Source organism: Somniosus microcephalus, chromosome 34 (genome assembly GCF_052327205.1).
Source record: "Somniosus microcephalus isolate GS21.2 chromosome 34, FLI_Smic_1.0, whole genome shotgun sequence".
NCBI lineage: Eukaryota > Metazoa > Chordata > Chondrichthyes > Squaliformes > Somniosidae > Somniosus > Somniosus microcephalus.
Window position 1 is genome coordinate 11,426,309 of NC_141020.1, and position 18,395 is coordinate 11,444,703.

Here is an 18,395-nt window from a genome sequence, read left to right on the forward strand (position 1 = left end):
GCTGACAGTACCCATCGAAACCCATGTGCCCGGGTTACCCCACAGCCCGATGAATGAGCACGCTGGGGATGAATGTGGCACTCTGGTGAGCGGGCAGGCGCATTTGTGACATGAACACAGACGGGACAGGCGAAACAATGTCTTTTATCCTTCCAAAATACAGAAATCATGTTTATTTTTTAAATTTTGTCTCAATCACACTGCAACCGCCGAGACCAACTGCTTATGAAGCAGTGCCCCCTCCCCGCGGAACAACAGAGAGTCTCCCGAACGATTAGAGTCCCAGCGCACAGACAGAGTTATTTCATTCCATCGAAGCAGCCCTGCGTTGGACTGACCCAAGACAGTCGTCTGCATGTTCGATGCCACTTCCACACCGCTGAATCTTTACTGTAGTGTTTACTTATTTTACCGACACACACACACATATACATATACATATATATATATATTTAGCAACAATATAAGCTTCTGCAAAAAAGAAGTGTCTTATATAATATTTCACACATTCCCGGTCGAATGAGACCAGAAACAAATTTTTACCCCTTTATTTTCTCCCCTAACTTTCACCTTTTTGCACTGGGAGAATTTAAACCATTATTGATTTCCCAGGTTGTTAGAACTAAGTCTGATATTTATTCCCCCTTCCTGCACCCACCCCCCGCCCTCGCTTCACCATCAAAAACTCCTGCCCATAGTTGTCTTCACACCAGCTGTGCCCACGATCACCTCACCCCCCCTTCCCGGCCGCCCCTGTGGGCAATGCTTCAGTGCCCAGACTGCGCCACCGCTAACGGGCCAATGTTAACACCCCACTGACCGAAGCCGGGCGGGTGGCGAAAGCGCCACGGGGGGTGGGGGGGTTGGGGGGAGAGACAGATGCCAAGCTGGCGGCGTTAGCGGCCAAGTGCCACCTAATCTCCTAAAGCAAGCGGGCGGGCAGGGTCTGCCCCGCATGCAGGCCGGTCGACGGTCCGATGCTCCCACTTCAGAATGGCATGGCGACGGGGGCTGAGCGTGGTAGAAATGGGTTGGGGGGGGGGGGGCGATTTGTCAGCAACTTGGCTGCTTTGACTGGAAGTGGCGCCATAATATTTTTTTTTAAAGGCAAAAAGGTCAGCAGCAGCAGCGACAACAACAAACTGTGGAATAATCGTGGGAAATTAATAAAATCAAGTGAACTGGGCCGGCGTGGTATCTAGCAGCCGCAGATAGTACCCTGAAGGGCCCTTGTTCTCAAACATTTTAATTTAGGCTGCTCTGTAGGCCTCTTCCAATTATTTGTTGGCTTGCAGTCACGGTTGCCCTTGGTTACGGTACTACTGGTTTCTCCTCACTTGTGTGTTCCAGTCATTAAATGTCAAGTTATCCGAGGTGGTTTGTTGTTCCTGCTTCATTACAACGAGGTTATTAGCTTGCTGCGGGGGGGAGGGGCGAGGGAGGGAAGAGTTGTACAAGCCACAGAATTTACATTTTCACCAAGGCCTAATCTCAAGACTCGGGCCTCCTGTCTTAACGATTACAATGGGTTTTTTTTTTCCCCCCCCCTCCTCCATCCGAGGCCAGAAAAGCCTTTATATAAAAAGACAGAGTGTTTGGAGCCCAATTTGACTGTGGACGTTCTCAATTCCGCGAGAGGCTTCTATTCTTTGTGAGGGTCTCAAGACGACGCCCTCCACACCACCGCGCCCCCCCCCTTCTCTAGGCTGATTCAGAGAAAAATATATAAAAAGTGTATTGTTCTCAAGCCATTCAGACAAAGTCCGAGGCGAATGTAAACGATGGCAAAACCAGTCACACACACACAAACACACGCGGAGCGGCCATACTGAGCAGGCATAAGTGGCTGTTGCCGGGGAAACGGTGCATCAGATGTCTATTAGCATCAAGAGAGAGTTGAAAGCCCCTTGTTGCCAGTATGTTAATGACCGTCTGTGTCTGCTAGAAACAATAGGAGTCTGTGCTGCTACATTCAAGGAGTAATTTAAGAACAATTGAGGCACCGACAATTGAAATCAGATTGTCTGACGGTTTTCAAAAAAATATATATATAAAAAAGTAATACTCCCAATGGCTTCACTGAGGAGTAGCTTTCTCGCTGCTCCCAGCACTTCCAACAGTCGTTAACTCAGGTGGACGTAAAAGATCCCACGGCCACTATTTCGAAGAAGAGCAGGGGGGAGTTCTCCCCCCCCCCGGTGTCCCCGGACCAATATTTATCCCTCCACCCGACATCATTAAAAAACTAGATGATCTGGTCATTTATCTCATCGCTGTTTGTGGGAGCTTGCTGTGCGCATATTTGGCTGCCACGTTTTCCTACATTACAACAGTGACTGCACTTCAAAAAAAGTATTTCATTGGTTGTAAAAAGCGCTTTGGGACGTCTCGAGGTCCTGAAAGGCGCTATTGAAATGCAAAGTCCTTTTCTCTTTCAATAAAATAACGTTCAGTAAGAATGGAGTGGGTGGGGGCGGGGGAATTATAAAAGATTTCAGAGAAGTTTGGTCGAAATCATCCTCTCCTCTCTTCCCTGCTACCCAAATTTTTTCTTGAAGGCATTGATTAAGTGGGGGTGGGGGGGGGGGTGGGGAGAGGGGAGGGGGAATGGGTGCTTCCCTCCAATACCTCACCCTACTGCCCAATCTTTATCTGAGTGCGACAGGCAATTCAACTGTGGAAGGCATCACAGCCGAACTCCCCTGCCCCCCGCCCCCGATCTCATAGTCCACACGCCAGGCCTAGTTTCTTGAGGGGTGTCTAGACAGTGGTCAGGAGCGGGAACCCTGGCTGATATCCCCCCCCCTTACCACCAGTCAGCCCACCCCCCCTCCCTAGCCCAGCGACACTGAGGCCAATTAAAGGCTCCCCCACCCCCTCACCGAATCTTCCTTTCAAAGCGCGGCGACAGAGAGTCTAACCGTTCGTCAAAAAAATTAACTCCCGCATCATCAAATCACTACTAGGATGGAGCCGGAGCCATCCCTCATCTCCCAACTGGGTGTCTCCTGTTCCTGAACTCCAACAAGTCCATGAAAGTCCAGTGATTTCCACCCCCCACCCCGTTCTCATACAATGCAGACGTACTTTTTCCACCAGGATTTCGACAGGGTCCTCATTTTGTTGGCAGTCAACATTTTCATTTTGCGCTCGCTGCTGGCCCGGCTGTCGGAGTAGCGCAGGCCGCACAAGATGGCCATGTCAAAGACGTCCTTTAGGTTCTTCTGGGTCAGCGAGGAGCACTCCACATAGGCCACCGCGTCAACCTTCTCCGCCAGGGCCCGGGCGGCCCCCGGGGGCACCGGCTTCTCCTTGCACTTGGCCAGCTCGATCAGGACCTTCACGTCCTCTCGGAGGTCGCACTGGGTGCCCACCAGGACCACCGGGGCGGCGGGGCAGTGGTTGCGGATCTCCGGCATCCACTTCTCCGTCACGTTCTGGAAGGAGGACGGGCTGACCACGCTGAAGCAGAGCAGGAAGACGTCAGTCTTGTGGTAGCAGAAATGTCGGAGTTTGTCAAATTCATCCTGGTAAGGAGAAGGAGGAATTAGAGAGAAGGTTTAAGGTAATTAAGCAAGTAAATACCCTGCCCGGTGGTAATACTAAAACCAACATGGATCTGTAGGTCCCAGATTCAATCACAAATCTGTACTGTCGGCCAGTGGCTCAGTGGACTGCACCCTTGCCTCGGAGTCAGAAGGTTGTGGATTCAGGTCCCACTCCAGAGACTTGAGCACAAAAATCCAGGCTGACACTCCCAGTGCAGTGCTGAGGGAGTGCTGCACTGCCGGAGGTGCCGTCTTTCAGATGAGATGTTAAACCGAGGCCCCGTCTGCTCTCTCGGGTGGACGTAAAAGATCCCAAAGCCACTATTTCAAAGAAGAGCAGGGGGGAGCTCTCCCCGGTGTCCTGGGGCCAATATTTATCCCTCAACCAACATCACTAAAAACAGATTATCCGATCTTCTATCCAAATTGCTGCTTGTGGGAGCTTGCTGCAGATAAGTTGTCTGCTGCGCTTGCCGACATTGATACATGACTGCACATCAAGAGCAATCCATTGGTTATAAAGTGCTATGGAATGTCCTGACGACACAAGGTAAATTTGCGAGAGTTCAGTATAGCAAGTTACTTACTTGGCCGGCGGTGTCACACAGCTGCAGTCTGATCGGGGTCCCATCCACCTGGACGACCGCTACAAGGCAAAAAGAAAGAACAGCTCTGTTTAGATTAATTCTCACGGGAGCCAAGCACTCCTGCCCCCTTGGATCAGATTCGCTCCGTGCTGATGGCATGGATTTCAGAATTGGAACACCTGACAAGGGTAGTCACAGGGCTTCTTATAGCCTCCAGGAAGGTGGGGGGGGGGAAATCCAGTCAACCCAACACGATTCCTGTGCGACCCGTCAGCCGTGGCTTGAGTGGCAGCACCCTCGCCTCCGAGGCAAAAGGTTGTGGGTTCAAATCCCCACTCCAGAGACTTGAGCCCATAGAAACTAGGAGCAGGAGTAGGCCCTTCGAGCCTGCTCCGCCATTCAACGAGATCATGGCTGATCATCCAAACCCTAGCACCCGGTCCCTACACCGACAGCCATCCCACCCAAGCCCTATCCCCGTAACCCCACGTATTTAATCCCCCCCCTAACACTAAGGGCCAATTTTTTATCATGGCCAATCAACCTACCCCGCACATCTTTGGATTGTGGGAGGAAACCGGAGCACCCGGAGGAAACCCACGCAAACACGGGGAGAATGTGCAAACTCCACACAGACAGTCACCCGAGGCCGGATTTGAACCCGGGTCCCTGGCGCTGTGAGGCAACAGTGCTAACCACTATGCCACCGTGCTGCCATAATCCAGGCCGACAACCTGAGGGAGTGCTGCACTGTCGGAGGTGCCGTCTTTCGGATGAGACGTTAAACCGAGGCCCCGCCTGCCCCCTCAGGTGGATGTTAAAGATCCCAGGGCCACTATTTCGAAGAAGGGGGGGGGGGGGGGGGGAGGTGTCCTGGGCCCAATATTTATCCCTCAATCAGCATCACTAAAAAACAGATGATCCAGTCATTATCACATTGCCGTTTGTGGGAGCTTGCTGTGCACAAATTGGCTGCCGCGTTTCCCACATTACAACAGTGACCACACTTCAAAAAGTGCTTCATTGGCTGTAAAGCGCTTTGGGACGTCCGGAGGTGGTGTAAGGCGCTATAGAAATGCAAGTTCTTTTCTTTCCTGGAGACTTCAGGACAATCCTTTTGGGGGGGGGGGGGGGGGAAAGCGGAAACCTCGCGACCCCTACCTGAACCTGGGAGGGCTTTGAGTGAGGACGTCGGACTGGTGAGGACCCCCCGTCAGGAGCCAATAAGAACCGGTGTGGCTTATTTTAAAACCTATTCTGGAAATTCAGATGCAATCACCAACTTGACACAAAAATAATGAAAATGGCCACTTGGCACCGAGTGAAAGCAAACACCAAGGGTGGAGTCAGTGCCTTGAGCTTTGTAGAGGTGGGGGTGGGGGGGTGGGGGGTGAGGAAATCTTCAAAGGAACGGAGAAGTGCGGGCGGGTGTGGAAACATACACACACAATAAGAACCGATGTGGCTTATTTTAAAACCTATTCTGGAAAATCAGATGCAATCATAGACTTTAGACTCAGTATCGCAGGGACAGTCTTTGGCAAGAGATTGCAGTCGGCGCTGTGTGCAAACACGCCCTTGCGGGAGATCAAAGGGAACAGGCCCCCCCGAGTACAGCAGCAGTGAAAAAAAGAGGGAGTCAAGGTCCACCGGTCTTGTGATCGAGCCTTGCAGCAGGATAGAGGGGAGGGAGGTCATCTTTGTTGTGTAGATTGAGTTCAGCTGGTGACATTCTCCAGCCCTCCTCTCTCTCCCCTCTCAATACTTATGGGAAAGTATCAGTGACCCAGGAGAACAAATACACCTTTTGAAGTACTAAGGCAGGGAAGTTCCGAGCTTGACCTTGGGTTCCTGTTGAGTTAGTTGATGACCGATAATCTTAGACTAGCGGGGGGGGGGGGGGGGGGGGAATGACTCATAGAAACATAGAAGATAGGAGCAGGAGTAGGCCATTCGGCCCTTCGAGCCTGCTCCGCCATTCAACGAGATCATGGCTGATCATCAAAACCCTAGCACCCGGTCCCTACACCGACAGCCATCCCACACAAGCCCTATCCCCGTAACCCCACGTATTTAATCCCCCCCTAACACTAAGGGCCAATATTTGTCATGGCCAATCATCCTAACCCGCACATCCTTGGACTGTGGGAGGAAACCGGAGCACCCGGGAGGAAACCCACGCAAACACGGGGAGAATGTGCAAACTCCACACAGACAGTCACCCGAGGCCGGATTTGAACCCGGGTCCCTGGCGCTGTGAGGCAACAGTGCTAACCACTATACCACCGTGGTTATGGCTCACTGGCTGCCTGTGTCCTGTCCATGGATTATTGTGCCTTGTTTTGCTGTAAGGGTTAGTGGTATCCAAATCTGGCCTCTTGCGCATCCCCGATTTTAATCGCTCCACCATTGGCAGCCGTGCCGTCAGCTGCCTGGACCCTAGGCTCTGGAATTCCCTCCCTAAACCTCTCCTCCTTTTAAGACCTCAGCCAGAGTCTTCGCTTCTGACGGGCAATGCTCGCTGGAACTTGGCGGTGATGTGACGCCCTCCCCAGTTGAATTGCCTGCTCAGTCGGTGCTCAGCAAAATTTGACACCGAGCCACACGAGGAGATATTAGGACAGGTGACAAGAGGGTCTTAAAAGGAGGAGAGGTTTAGGGAGGGAATTCCAGCGCTTAGGGTCCAGGCAGCTGACGGCACGGCCGCCAATGGTGGAGCGATTAAAATCGGGGATGCGCAAGAGGCCAGATTTGGATACCACTAACCCTTACAGCAAAACAAGGCACAATAATCCACAGACAGGGCACAGGCAGCCAGTGAGCCAGTTTGCTTTTTAGCACCAGTTTTCTTCCCACCTCCTGGGCTCCAGCCTCCAGTAACTCACCCAAGTGTTCACTGATCAGGAGCAAACATGGCACCTTGCTGCTCTCCAATCTCAGCTATCCGTTCCCCTGACTAGATTATCCTTCGAGAGCCCAGATCCAGTGATCTAATGAGCGGGCGACACTGCACTCACAAAAGACTCAAACCAACCAATCAATTACAATAATATTAAATTCTCATATTTAAAAATCTCATCCTCCTGTCCAAATCCCTCCATGGCCTCGCCCCCTCCCTCCCTATCTCTGTAACCTCCTCCAGCCCCACATCTCTCCGAGAGCTCTGCACTCCACCAAATCTGGCCTCTTGAGCATCCCTGATTTTCATCGCTCCACCATTGGCGGCCGTGCCTTCAGCTGCCTGGGCCCCAAGCTCTGGAATTCCCTGCCTAAACCTCTCCGCCTCGCTACCTCTCTCTCCTCCTTTAAGACGCTCCTTAAAACCTACCTCTTTGACCGAGCTTTCAGTCACCTGTCCTAATGTCTCCTTATGTGGCTCGGTGTCAAATTTTGTTTGATAATCGCTCCTGTGAAGCGCCCTGGGACATTTTACTACGTTAAAGGCGCGGCATAAATGCAAGTTGTTGTTGTCATAGAAAAAACTACACACAGTACTGGCATTCTACCATTAGATGTCGCTAGTTTACATTTTCCAAGTACAGGAAACTTTCGTTTAACCGGCGGTTAAAAGTCCGGAAAGCTCTATCTACCGGCAAAATTCAGGAGCCGTTTTCTATAAGTTTTTTTTACTTCTCGTTGCTTTTTTTTCCCCCAGTCAGGCTCTGCAAGGTCTGTAGCTAAACAACAGCTTCAGCTAGAGACAGTTGCAGCTGCAGCCGACTGTTTTGAAGCTGTTGCTAAGCAACAGGGTTTGTTGATTCACACGGAGCTGAAAAGCTCTGTATGTTTTAACATTGCCGCTGGTTTATACGGCAGTTTTGATCTAACGGCACCAGCTCAGTCCCGTCAGTGCCGGATATCAGAAAGTTTCCTGTCGTACATTATGTTCGCGGGATGCTGTACTCGTGTAATGTGTCTCAAATGCATCACTCATACGGAGGCAACAAAAACCATGGAAAAAACAGGAGCGTTTAACACTCATAATCCAGACAGCATTGTACTGATTATTGCTTCACTTTTGATTCCAACACTGGGACGGCAGCAAGCTGGAGGGATGCCCTCATTTCAGAAACCCAATTCAGATTGCTGGCGACAAATGGAGATCACTCTGCTCCCCAAGGGAAATGGAAGCCAACTGGCCCGTCTGTGGGCATCGGTTCAGTAACACATCTGTATTACATTGGCAGCAGATTCAGTAGCAATCTATCCCCCTCCTCAACTCCCCCTCCCCGCTGTGCCCAGTATGAGCTGGCTTCCCATCCTCCAGCATGACACCACAACATGCGCAGTTAATAGCTCTCGTTAAACAAGACCTCGCACTCAATCGGTCAGGGGTTTCAGTACTAAGGTTGAAATAAGGGGCTGGGGTTAAAATCAGACTTAGACTAAATAACCCTGCACCATCATTGTATAACACTGGGTACAGTACTGGTGTGTTCAGGTCTGTCACTGTATAATCCTGGGGTACAGGACTGGTGGGTACAGGTCTGTCACTGTACAACACTGGGGTACAGTGCTGGTGGGTACAGGTCTGTCACTGTATAACACTGGGTACCGTACTGGTGGGTACAGGTCTGTCACTGTATAATCCTGGGGTACAGGACTGGTGGGTACAGGTCTGTCACTGTACAACACTGGGGTACAGTGCTGGTGGGTACAGGTCTGTCACTGTATAACCTTGGGGTACAGGACTGGTGGGTACAGGTCTGTCACTGTATAACACTGGGGTACAGTACTGGTGGGTACAGGTCTGTCACTGTATGACACTGGGGTACAGTACTGGTGGGTACAGGTCTGTCACTGTACAACACTGGGGTACAGTGCTGGTGGGTACAGGTCTGTCACTGTATAACACTGGGGTACAGTACTGGTGGGTACAGGTCTGTCACTGTATAACACTGGGGTACAGTACTGGTGGGTACAGGTCTGTCACTGTATAACACTGGGGTACAGTACTGGTAGGTACAGGTCTGTCACTAACACTGGGGTACAGTGCTGGTGGGTACAGGTCTGTCACTGTATAACACTGGGGTACAGTACTGGTGGGTACAGGTTTGTCACTGTATAACACTGGGGTACAGTACTGGTGCGGACAGGTCTGTCACTGTATAACACTGGGGTACAGTACTGGTGCGGACAGGTCTGCCACTGTATAACACTGGGGTACAATACTGGTGGGTACAGGTCTGTCACTATAACACTGGGGTACAGTACTGGTGGGGACAGGTCTGTCACTGTATAACACTGGGGTACAGTACTGGTGGGTACAGGTTTGTCACTGTATAACACTGGGGTACAGTACTGGTGCGGACAGGTCTGTCACTGTATAACACTGGGGTACAGTACTGGTGCGGACAGGTCTGCCACTGTATAACACTGGGGTACAGTACTGGTGGGCACAGGTCTGTCACTGTACAACACTGGTTTATATTTTATATACAAGGCCCCTCGAGACTCCATGGTATACAGCTATACATCCATGAAGACCAATCGAGTGGACACTGTTGTTACAAGTGCATCTTCAGGCATTAAAGTGCTGTCTGCAGTCCCCCATACAACATTGGCAGGAAATAAGCCCAGCGACCATACTCATTTAGAGTTCACATATTTTTCTAAAATTTCAAATTAGTTTTTAAAAAGGGATTCAAAAGATATTGCCATTTACAGCCTCCATTTCCCATCGCTAAACCCGTGAGAGGAGGCAGGATAGTCAAGCTGCACAAACAACAGATGTTGACCAAACTCCCCCCCACACACACACATACAAGGTCACACAGGAAAGTGAAACTTCGACCAGACTCCATGAGCTGCCCCCCCCGGGACCTCCGGGTTATACAAAGGAAAACCTGTTCTTTATGTAAATGCATTGCTTTTTCCACTGTTGTAGCTGCTGACTCCAGTCTGGGGTGGATCATTCTCCACTGGCCCATCAGCCAAGCGCCCACTCCAGAGACTTGAGCACAAAAACCTAGCCTGACGCTCCCAGTGCAGTGCTGAGGGAGTGCTGCACTGTCGGATGTGCCGTCTTTCGGATGAGACGTTAAACCGAGGCCCCGTCTGCCCTCTCAGGTGGATGTAAAGGATATCATGGAACTATGGTGGCATAGTGGTTAGCACTGTTGCCTCACAGCGCCAGGGACCCGGGTTCGAATCCGGCCTCGGGTGACTGTCTGTGTGGAGTTTGCACATTCTCCCCGTGTTTGCGTGGGTTTCCTCCGGGTGCTCCGGTTTCCTCCCACAGTCCAAAGATGTGCGGGTTAGGTTGATTGGCTATGATAAAATTGACCATTAGTGTTAGGGGGATTAAATACGTGGGGTTACGGGGATAGGGTGGGATATGTGTTGGTGTAGGGGTTACGGGGATCGGGTGGGATATGTGTCGGTGCAGGCTCGATGGGCCGAAATGGCCTCTATCTGCACTGTGAGGTTTCTGTGATTTCTGTGATTCTGTGAAGAGCAGGGGGGAGTTCTCCCCCGGTGTCCTGGGGCCAATATTTATCCCTCAACCAACATCACTAAAAACAGACGATCTGGTCATTGTCATGTCGTGGTTTCTGGGAGCTTGCTGTGCGCAAATTGGCTGCTGCGTTTCCCACATTACAACACTTCAAAAAGTACTTCGTTGGCTGTAAAGTGCTTTGGGACATCCTGGCGCTATATAAATGCAAGACTATTTTTCTTTTGTGCGCGGGCCGTGGCCGTAAATGTCGGCAGGCTATTCAACTGTGAGGATCCTCGCGTCCTTAACCTTCTCTGCTCTAAGGAGAACAAGCCCAAGCTTCTCCAGTCTCTCCACATGACTGAAGTCCCTCATCCCTGGCACCATTCAGGTAAATCTCCTCCGCACCCTTTCCGAGACCTTGACATCCATCCTAAAGATTTGGACACAATTCCATAACTTCCTTTTGTATATTCAAGACAAGACTGAGATCGATAGATTTTTGGACTCTAGGGGAATCAAGGGTGATGGAGATAGTGCAGGAAGGTGGAGTTTGAGGTCGAAGATCAGCCATGATCTTACTGAATGGCGGAACGGGCTCGAAGGGCCGAATGTCCTACTCTTATTTTCTTATGTTCTTACTCTATGTCTCTATTTTCTTCTCAAAGTTGCAAAACTCCTCACCTTCCTCTGTCTTCCCTTCATCCTGCAAGCTACAGGCTTTTAAAACGCAAGATAATATCACCTAAACACGACTTCCTAATTTATCCCCTCTTCTCTCCCTCTCACCTGGGCGCTGCCCTGCCCAATGAGTTCTTCAGAAGTAATAAGTTCATCGGTAGCTATGTAATTAAAATCTTATCAGCTGCCATTTCAAGGCCACACGGGTCGCTGTCGTTCACTGTGATCAAGTCCCCACACCCCCAGGGCTTTCTCCCAGTCGGAGAGACAGAATTGAAGGGTTAGGATGGTGTGTTTGGCAGGTAATGCACGGAAACTAACAGCAAATAATAGGTGCCCCGTCTGCAGGGATCTGACCCGAACGGTCATGAAGTGGGGTTTCGCTGAACGATATATAGGTGCTCTAAATTTAGGGATAAGGAAAATGGATAAGGAATATAATAAAAGCTTTACTCTGTATCTAACCCGTGCTGTACCTGCCCTGGGAGTGTTTGATGGGATAGTGCAGAGGGAGCTTTACTCTGTATCTAACCCCGTGCTGTACCTGCCCTGGGAGTGTTTGATGGGATAGTGCAGAGGGAGCTTTACTCTGTATCTAACCCGTGCTGTACCTGCCCTGGGAGTGTTTGATGGGACAGTGTAGAGGGAGCTTTACTCTGTATCTAACCCGTGCTGTACCTGCCCTGGGAGTGTTTGATGGGACAGTGTAGAGGGAGCTTTACACTGTATCTAACCCATGCTGTACCTGCCCTGGGAGTGTTTAATGGGACAGTGTAAAGGGAGCTTTACTCTGTATCTAACCCGTGCTGTACCTGCCCTGGGAGTGTTTGATGGGACAGTGTAGAGGGAGCTTTACACTGTATCTAACCCATGCTGTACCTGCCCTGGGAGTGTCTGATGGGACAGTGTAGAGGGAGCTTTACTCTGTATCTAACCCGGGCTGTACCTGCCCTGGGAGTGTTTGATGGGACAGTGTAGAGGGAGCTTTACTCTGTATCTAACCCGTGCTGTACCTGCCCTGGGAGTGTTTGATGGGACAGTGTAGAGGGAGCTTTACACTGTATCTAACCCATGCTGTACCTGCCCTGGGAGTGTCTGATGGGACAGTGTAGAGGGAGCTTTACTCTGTATCTAACCTGGGCTGTACCTGCCCTGGGAGTGTTTGATGGGACAGTGTAGAGGGAGCTTTACTCTGTATCTAACCCGTGCTGTACCTGCCCTGGGAGTGTTTGATGGGACAGTGTAGAGGGAGCTTTACTCTGTATCTAACCGGTGCTGTACCTGCCCTGGGAGTGTCTGATGGGACAGTGTAGAGGGAGCTTTACTCTGTATCTAACCGGTGCTGTACCTGCCCTGGGAGTGTCTGATGGGACAGTGTAGAGGGAGCTTTACACTGTATCTACCCCATGCTGTACCTGCCCTGGGAGTGTCTGATGGGACAGTGTAGAGGGAGCTTTACTCTGTATCTAACCGGTGCTGTACCTGCCCTGGGAGTGTTTGACGGGACAGTGTAGAGGGAGCTTTACTCTGTATCTAACCGGTGCTGTACCTGCCCTGGGAGTGTCTGATGGGACAGTGTAGAGGGAGCTTTACTCTGTATCTAACCCGTGCTGTACCTGCCCTGGGAGTGTTTGATGGGACAGTGTAGAGGGAGCTTTACTCTGTATCTAACCCGTGCTGTACCTGCCCTGGGAGTGTTTGATGGGACAGTGTAGAGGGAGCTTTACTCTGTATCTAACCGGTGCTGTACCTGCCCTGGGAGTGTCTGATGGGACAGTGTAGAGGGAGCTTTACTCTGTATCTAACCGGTGCTGTACCTGCCCTGGGAGTGTCTGATGGGACAGTGTAGAGGGAGCTTTTCACTGTATCTACCCCATGCTGTACCTGCCCTGGGAGTGTCTGATGGGACAGTGTAGAGGGAGCTTTACTCTGTATCTAACCGGTGCTGTACCTGCCCTGGGAGTGTTTGACGGGACAGTGTAGAGGGAGCTTTACTCTGTATCTAACCGGTGCTGTACCTGCCCTGGGAGTGTCTGATGGGACAGTGTAGAGGGAGCTTTACTCTGTATCTAACCCGTGCTGTACCTGCCCTGGGAGTGTTTGATGGGGACAGTGTAGTGGGAGCTTTACTCTGTATCTAACCCGTGCTGTACCTGCCCTGGGAGTGTCTGATGGGAGTTTACCTCACACGCCCCACAGGACTTTGCAAAGTTTCTGTTGAAATTTTAAGTTCAAACTTTTTACATGTTTACAAACAGAAATGAAGGAGACAAAAGAATATACAAACTGACCAACATAGGCACATTTTCTGCATTACATCAGTGACTGCGAATTTTTTTTTTTTTTAAAGTACTTAACTGGCTGTGGGGACCCCCTGAGGTTACAAGAGTTACTATATAAAAGCAAGTTCTTTCTTATTTTACCCCTTCACCTACTTTAAGTGGCGAAATTACCCAAATACATTAATTCCAGCCTGTTGCAATAAAAGTACTGAGCTTGGCTCAGTGGGGAGCACTCACGCCTGCAGTCAGGAGGTTGTGGCTTCGAGCCCCACTGCAAGGGGCACACAATCCACGGCTGACACCCTACTGCAGTGCCGAGGGAGCGCGGTGCTGTCGGAGGTGCCGTCTTTGGGATCAGACGTTAAACCGAGGCCCCCCCAAACCATTTCTTTAGGATTATGTTAAAACTCCCATAGTTTAAAAAAAAAATAACTGGCCATATAATTATGTTATTGGGATCTTCATGAATATTTGTATCTTTACATTACAGTAACTAATATCATACATGAAATATGAGATATTTTAGGTGATATATATAAAAAATTCTTTCAATATTAAATACATACATGAGGCCCCTTTGAGATATTTTAGGTTATATCTATATAAAAAAATCTTTCAATATTTTAAATATATACATGAGGCTCCTTTGAGATATTTTAGGATATATATACATATAAAATTCTTCCAATATTAAATATACATCTGTCATTTTAAAAATATCTCAAACTCGCAAATTATCGTTTAATAATAGATATATATATTTTAAAATACTTACCAGAAAAGTCATCGAAGGCGGTGGGTACATACTTGGTCGGGTAACCATTGGTGGTATAGCTGACGACCAGGCTAGTTTTGCCCACTGCCCCGTCTCCCAGTAAGACACATTTGATAAAGCGCTCCTGCGGACACCCGCTCCTGCCGTTCCTTTTGGGTTTGTGCGGTGGGACCGGGGGAGCGAACCCGGTTCGGTAATCCAACAAATCCTGAGGAGGCATAGCTCACTTCAACGATAAATATGTATATATATATATATATATAAAATCAGGAAAAAAATATCTTAGAATAAAATCTTCAGCTCAAAACTGCGGGCGCAATTCACAAGCTGAGAAAAAGTTTTGAAAAAGTTTTGGCAGAACTTTTTCGCGTCTTGTCAGTTTCAGTGAAACTGACGCGGTGAAAGGGGATCAGGGGCTGGCAGCTGAGTCGCCTCCTGAAACCCGATCCTGATCCTGATCCTGATCCTCTCTCTCTCTCCCCACCCTCCTTTCCCCGAAAGTTCAAACGCTCTCGATCGCGTTGCTCACTCTCTGCTCCGACCCTTTTATAAATCCAAGCCTCTCAGCCGCGTGTCTCCACCTCCCGAGGCTGCTGCCCCGGACCTCGCCAGGATCCGCTCCTCCCCCCACGCAACTCCCGACTCTTAAAGGGACACAGCACCTTTAAATCCTGATTTAAAGGGGGGTGGTTTTCAAACTTTTCTGAATGAGGGGGTGGGGGGGGGGTGGCCTTTAAAAATAGACAGACACCCCCCTCCCCAAGGGGAACCGGTAAACTTTGACATAATCCACCCAATGCTATCATTGTGTATCTTCACTGCGTTTTTTCTACACAATCAAAATTAACCTGTCCTCTCCCACATTAACCTGTCCTCTCACACATTAACCTGTCCTCTCTCACATTAACCTGTCCTCTCACACATTAACCTGTCCTCTCACACATTAACCTGTCCTCTCACACATTAACCTCTCCTCTCACACATTAACCTGTCCTCTCTCACATTAACCTGTCCTCTCACACATTAACCTGTCCTCTCTCACATTAACCTGTCCTCTCACACATTAACCTGTCCGCTCACACATTAACCTGTCCTCTCACACATTAACCTGTCCTCTCACACATTAACCTGTCCTCTCACACATCAACCTGTCCTCTCACACATCAACCTGTCCTCTCACACATTAACCTGTCCTCTCACACATTAACCTGTCCTCTCACACATTAACCTGTCCTCTCACACATTAACCTGTCTTCTCACACATTAACCTGTCCTCTCACACATTAACCTGTCCTCTCACACATTAACCTGTCCTCTCACACATTAACCTGTCTTCTCACACATTAACCTGTCCTCTCACACATTAACCTGTCCTCTCACACATCAACCTGTCCTCTCACACATTAACCTGTCCTCTCACACATTAACCTGTCTTCTCACACATTAACCTGTCCTCTCACACATTAACCTGTCCTCTCACACATTAACCTGTCCTCTCACACATTAACCTGTCCTCTCACACATCAACCTGTCCTCTCACACGTTAACCTGTCCTCTCACACGTTAACCTGTCCTCTCACACCTTAACCTGTCCTCTCACACATTAACCTGTCCTCTCACACATTAACCTGTCCTCTCACACATTAACCTGTCCTCTCACACATTAACCTGTCCTCTCACACATTAACCTGTACTCTCACACGTTAACCTGTCCTCTCTCACACGTTAACCTGTCCTCTCACACATTAACCTGTCCTCTCACACATTAACCTGTCCTCTCACACATTAACCTGTCCTCTCACACATTAACCTGTCCTCTCTCACACGTTAACCTGTCTTCTCACACATTAACCTGTCCTCTCACACATTAACCTGTCCTCTCCCACATTAACCTGTACTCTCACACGTTAACCTGTCCTCTCTCACACGTTAACCTGTCCTCTCACACATTAACCTGTCCTCTCACACATTAACCTGTCCTCTCACACATTAACCTGTCCTCTCACACATTAACCTGTCCTCTCTCACACGTTAACCTGTCCTCTCACACATTAACCTGTCCTCTCACACATTAACCTGTCCTCTCACACATTAACCTGTCCTCTCACACATTAACCTCTCCTCTCACACGTTAACCTGTCCTCTCACACATTAACCTGCCCTCTCACACATTAACCTGTCCTCTCACACATTAACCTGTCCTCTCACACATTAACCTGTCCTCTCACACATTAACCTGTCCTCTCACACATTAACCTGTCCTCTCACACATTAACCTGTCTTCTCACACATTAACCTGTCCTCTCACACATTAACCTGTCCTCTCACACATTAACCTCTCCTCTCACACATTAACCTGTCCTCTCACACATTAACCTGTCTTCTCACACATTAACCTGTCCTCTCACACATTAACCTGTCCTCTCACACATTAACCTGTCCTCTCACACATTAACCTGTCCTCTCACACATTAACCTGTCCTCTCACACATTAACCTGTCCTCTCACACATTAACCTGTCCTCTCTCACATTAACCTGTCCTCTCACATTAACCTCTCCTCTCACACGTTAACCTGTCCTCTCACACATTAACCTGTCCTCTCACACATTAACCTCTCCTCTCACACGTTAACCTCTCCTCTCACACATTAACCTGCCCTCTCACACATTAACCTGTCCTCTCACACATTAACCTGTCCTCTCACACATTAACCTGTCCTCTCACACATTAACCTGTCCTCTCACACATTAACCTGTCCTCTCACACATTAACCTGTCATCTCACACATTAACCTGTCCTCTCACACATTAACCTGTCCTCTCACACATTAACCTGTCCTCTCACACATTAACCTGTCCTCTCACACATTAACCTGTCCTCTGACACATTAACCTGTCCTCTGACACATTAACCTGTCCTCTCACACATTAACCTGTCCTCTCACACATTAACCTGTCCTCTGACACATTAACCTGTCCTCTCACACATCAACCTGTCCTCTCACACATTAACCTGTCCTCTCACACATCAACCTGTCCTCTCACACGTTAACCTGTCCTCTCACACGTTAACCTGTCCTCTCACACATTAACCTGTCCTCTCACACATTAACCTGTCCTCTCACACATTAACCTGTCCTCTCCCACATTAACCTGTACTCTCACACGTTAACCTGTCCTCTCTCACACGTTAACCTGTCCTCTCACACATTAACCTGTCCTCTCACACATTAACCTGTCCTCTCACACATTAACCTGTCCTCTCACACATTAACCTGTCCTCTCTCACACGTTAACCTGTCCTCTCACACATTAACCTGTCCTCTCACACATTAACCTGTCCTCTCACACATTAACCTGTCCTCTCACACGTTAACCTGTCCTCTCACACATTAACCTGTCCTCTCACACATTAACCTGTCCTCTCACACATTAACCTGTCCTCTCACACATTAACCTGTCCTCTCACACATTAACCTGTCCTCTCACACGTTAACCTGTCCTCTCACACATTAACCTGTCCTCTCACACGTTAACCTGTCCTCTCACACATTAACCTGTCCTCTCTCACATTAACCGGTCCAATTAACGTCTCATCCGAAAGACGACAGTATGATGTTTAATTTGAAGGCTTATCTTGTTGTATCTCGTTTCCAACATCCGCTGACTCTTGCTGGGGTTGCGATTCCCCAGTGCAGGATGCCGTATGGTAACTTAACACAGCGCATCTGTGCTTTGCCTTACCACCGCTGTTTGCTGTGATGCTTTCCAATTCACACACTATGAGAATGGTGTGAAGCAAAGGGTTGCTGTGGTTACCTGTGAATAGGTTTGCCCTGTAATTTTAAAACTCCTCGATTTTAACATTTTCATATCCCTCGCCCTGCCCTCGCCCCCCTCCCTATCTCTCCAGCCCCACAACCCTCCGCGATCTCTGCGCTCCTCCAATTCTGGCCTCTTGCGCATCCCTGATTTCCATCGCTCCACCATTGGCGGCTGTGCCTTCAGCTGCCTGGGCCCTAAGCTCTGGAATTCCCTCCCTTAACCTCTCCGCCTCTCCACCTCTAAGGCGCTTCTTAAAA

At 49.4% G+C, this 18,395-nt stretch overlaps 1 protein-coding gene across 1 annotated transcript; it reads right to left on the bottom strand.

Annotated features, from left to right (window-relative positions):
• Positions 1 to 142: 142 nt before the first annotated feature.
• rhoub (ras homolog family member Ub) lies at positions 143 to 15,902 on the bottom strand. The gene is made up of 3 exons (XM_085973382.1): positions 14,313 to 15,902; positions 4,136 to 4,194; positions 143 to 3,527 (listed from the first exon to the last, which is right to left on the bottom strand). Exons 1-3 carry the CDS (start codon positions 14,530 to 14,532, stop codon positions 3,069 to 3,071), a joined length of 738 nt encoding a protein of 245 aa, XP_085829508.1. The 5' UTR covers positions 14,533 to 15,902; the 3' UTR covers positions 143 to 3,068.
• Between the last annotated feature and the right edge of the window lie 2,493 nt (positions 15,903 to 18,395).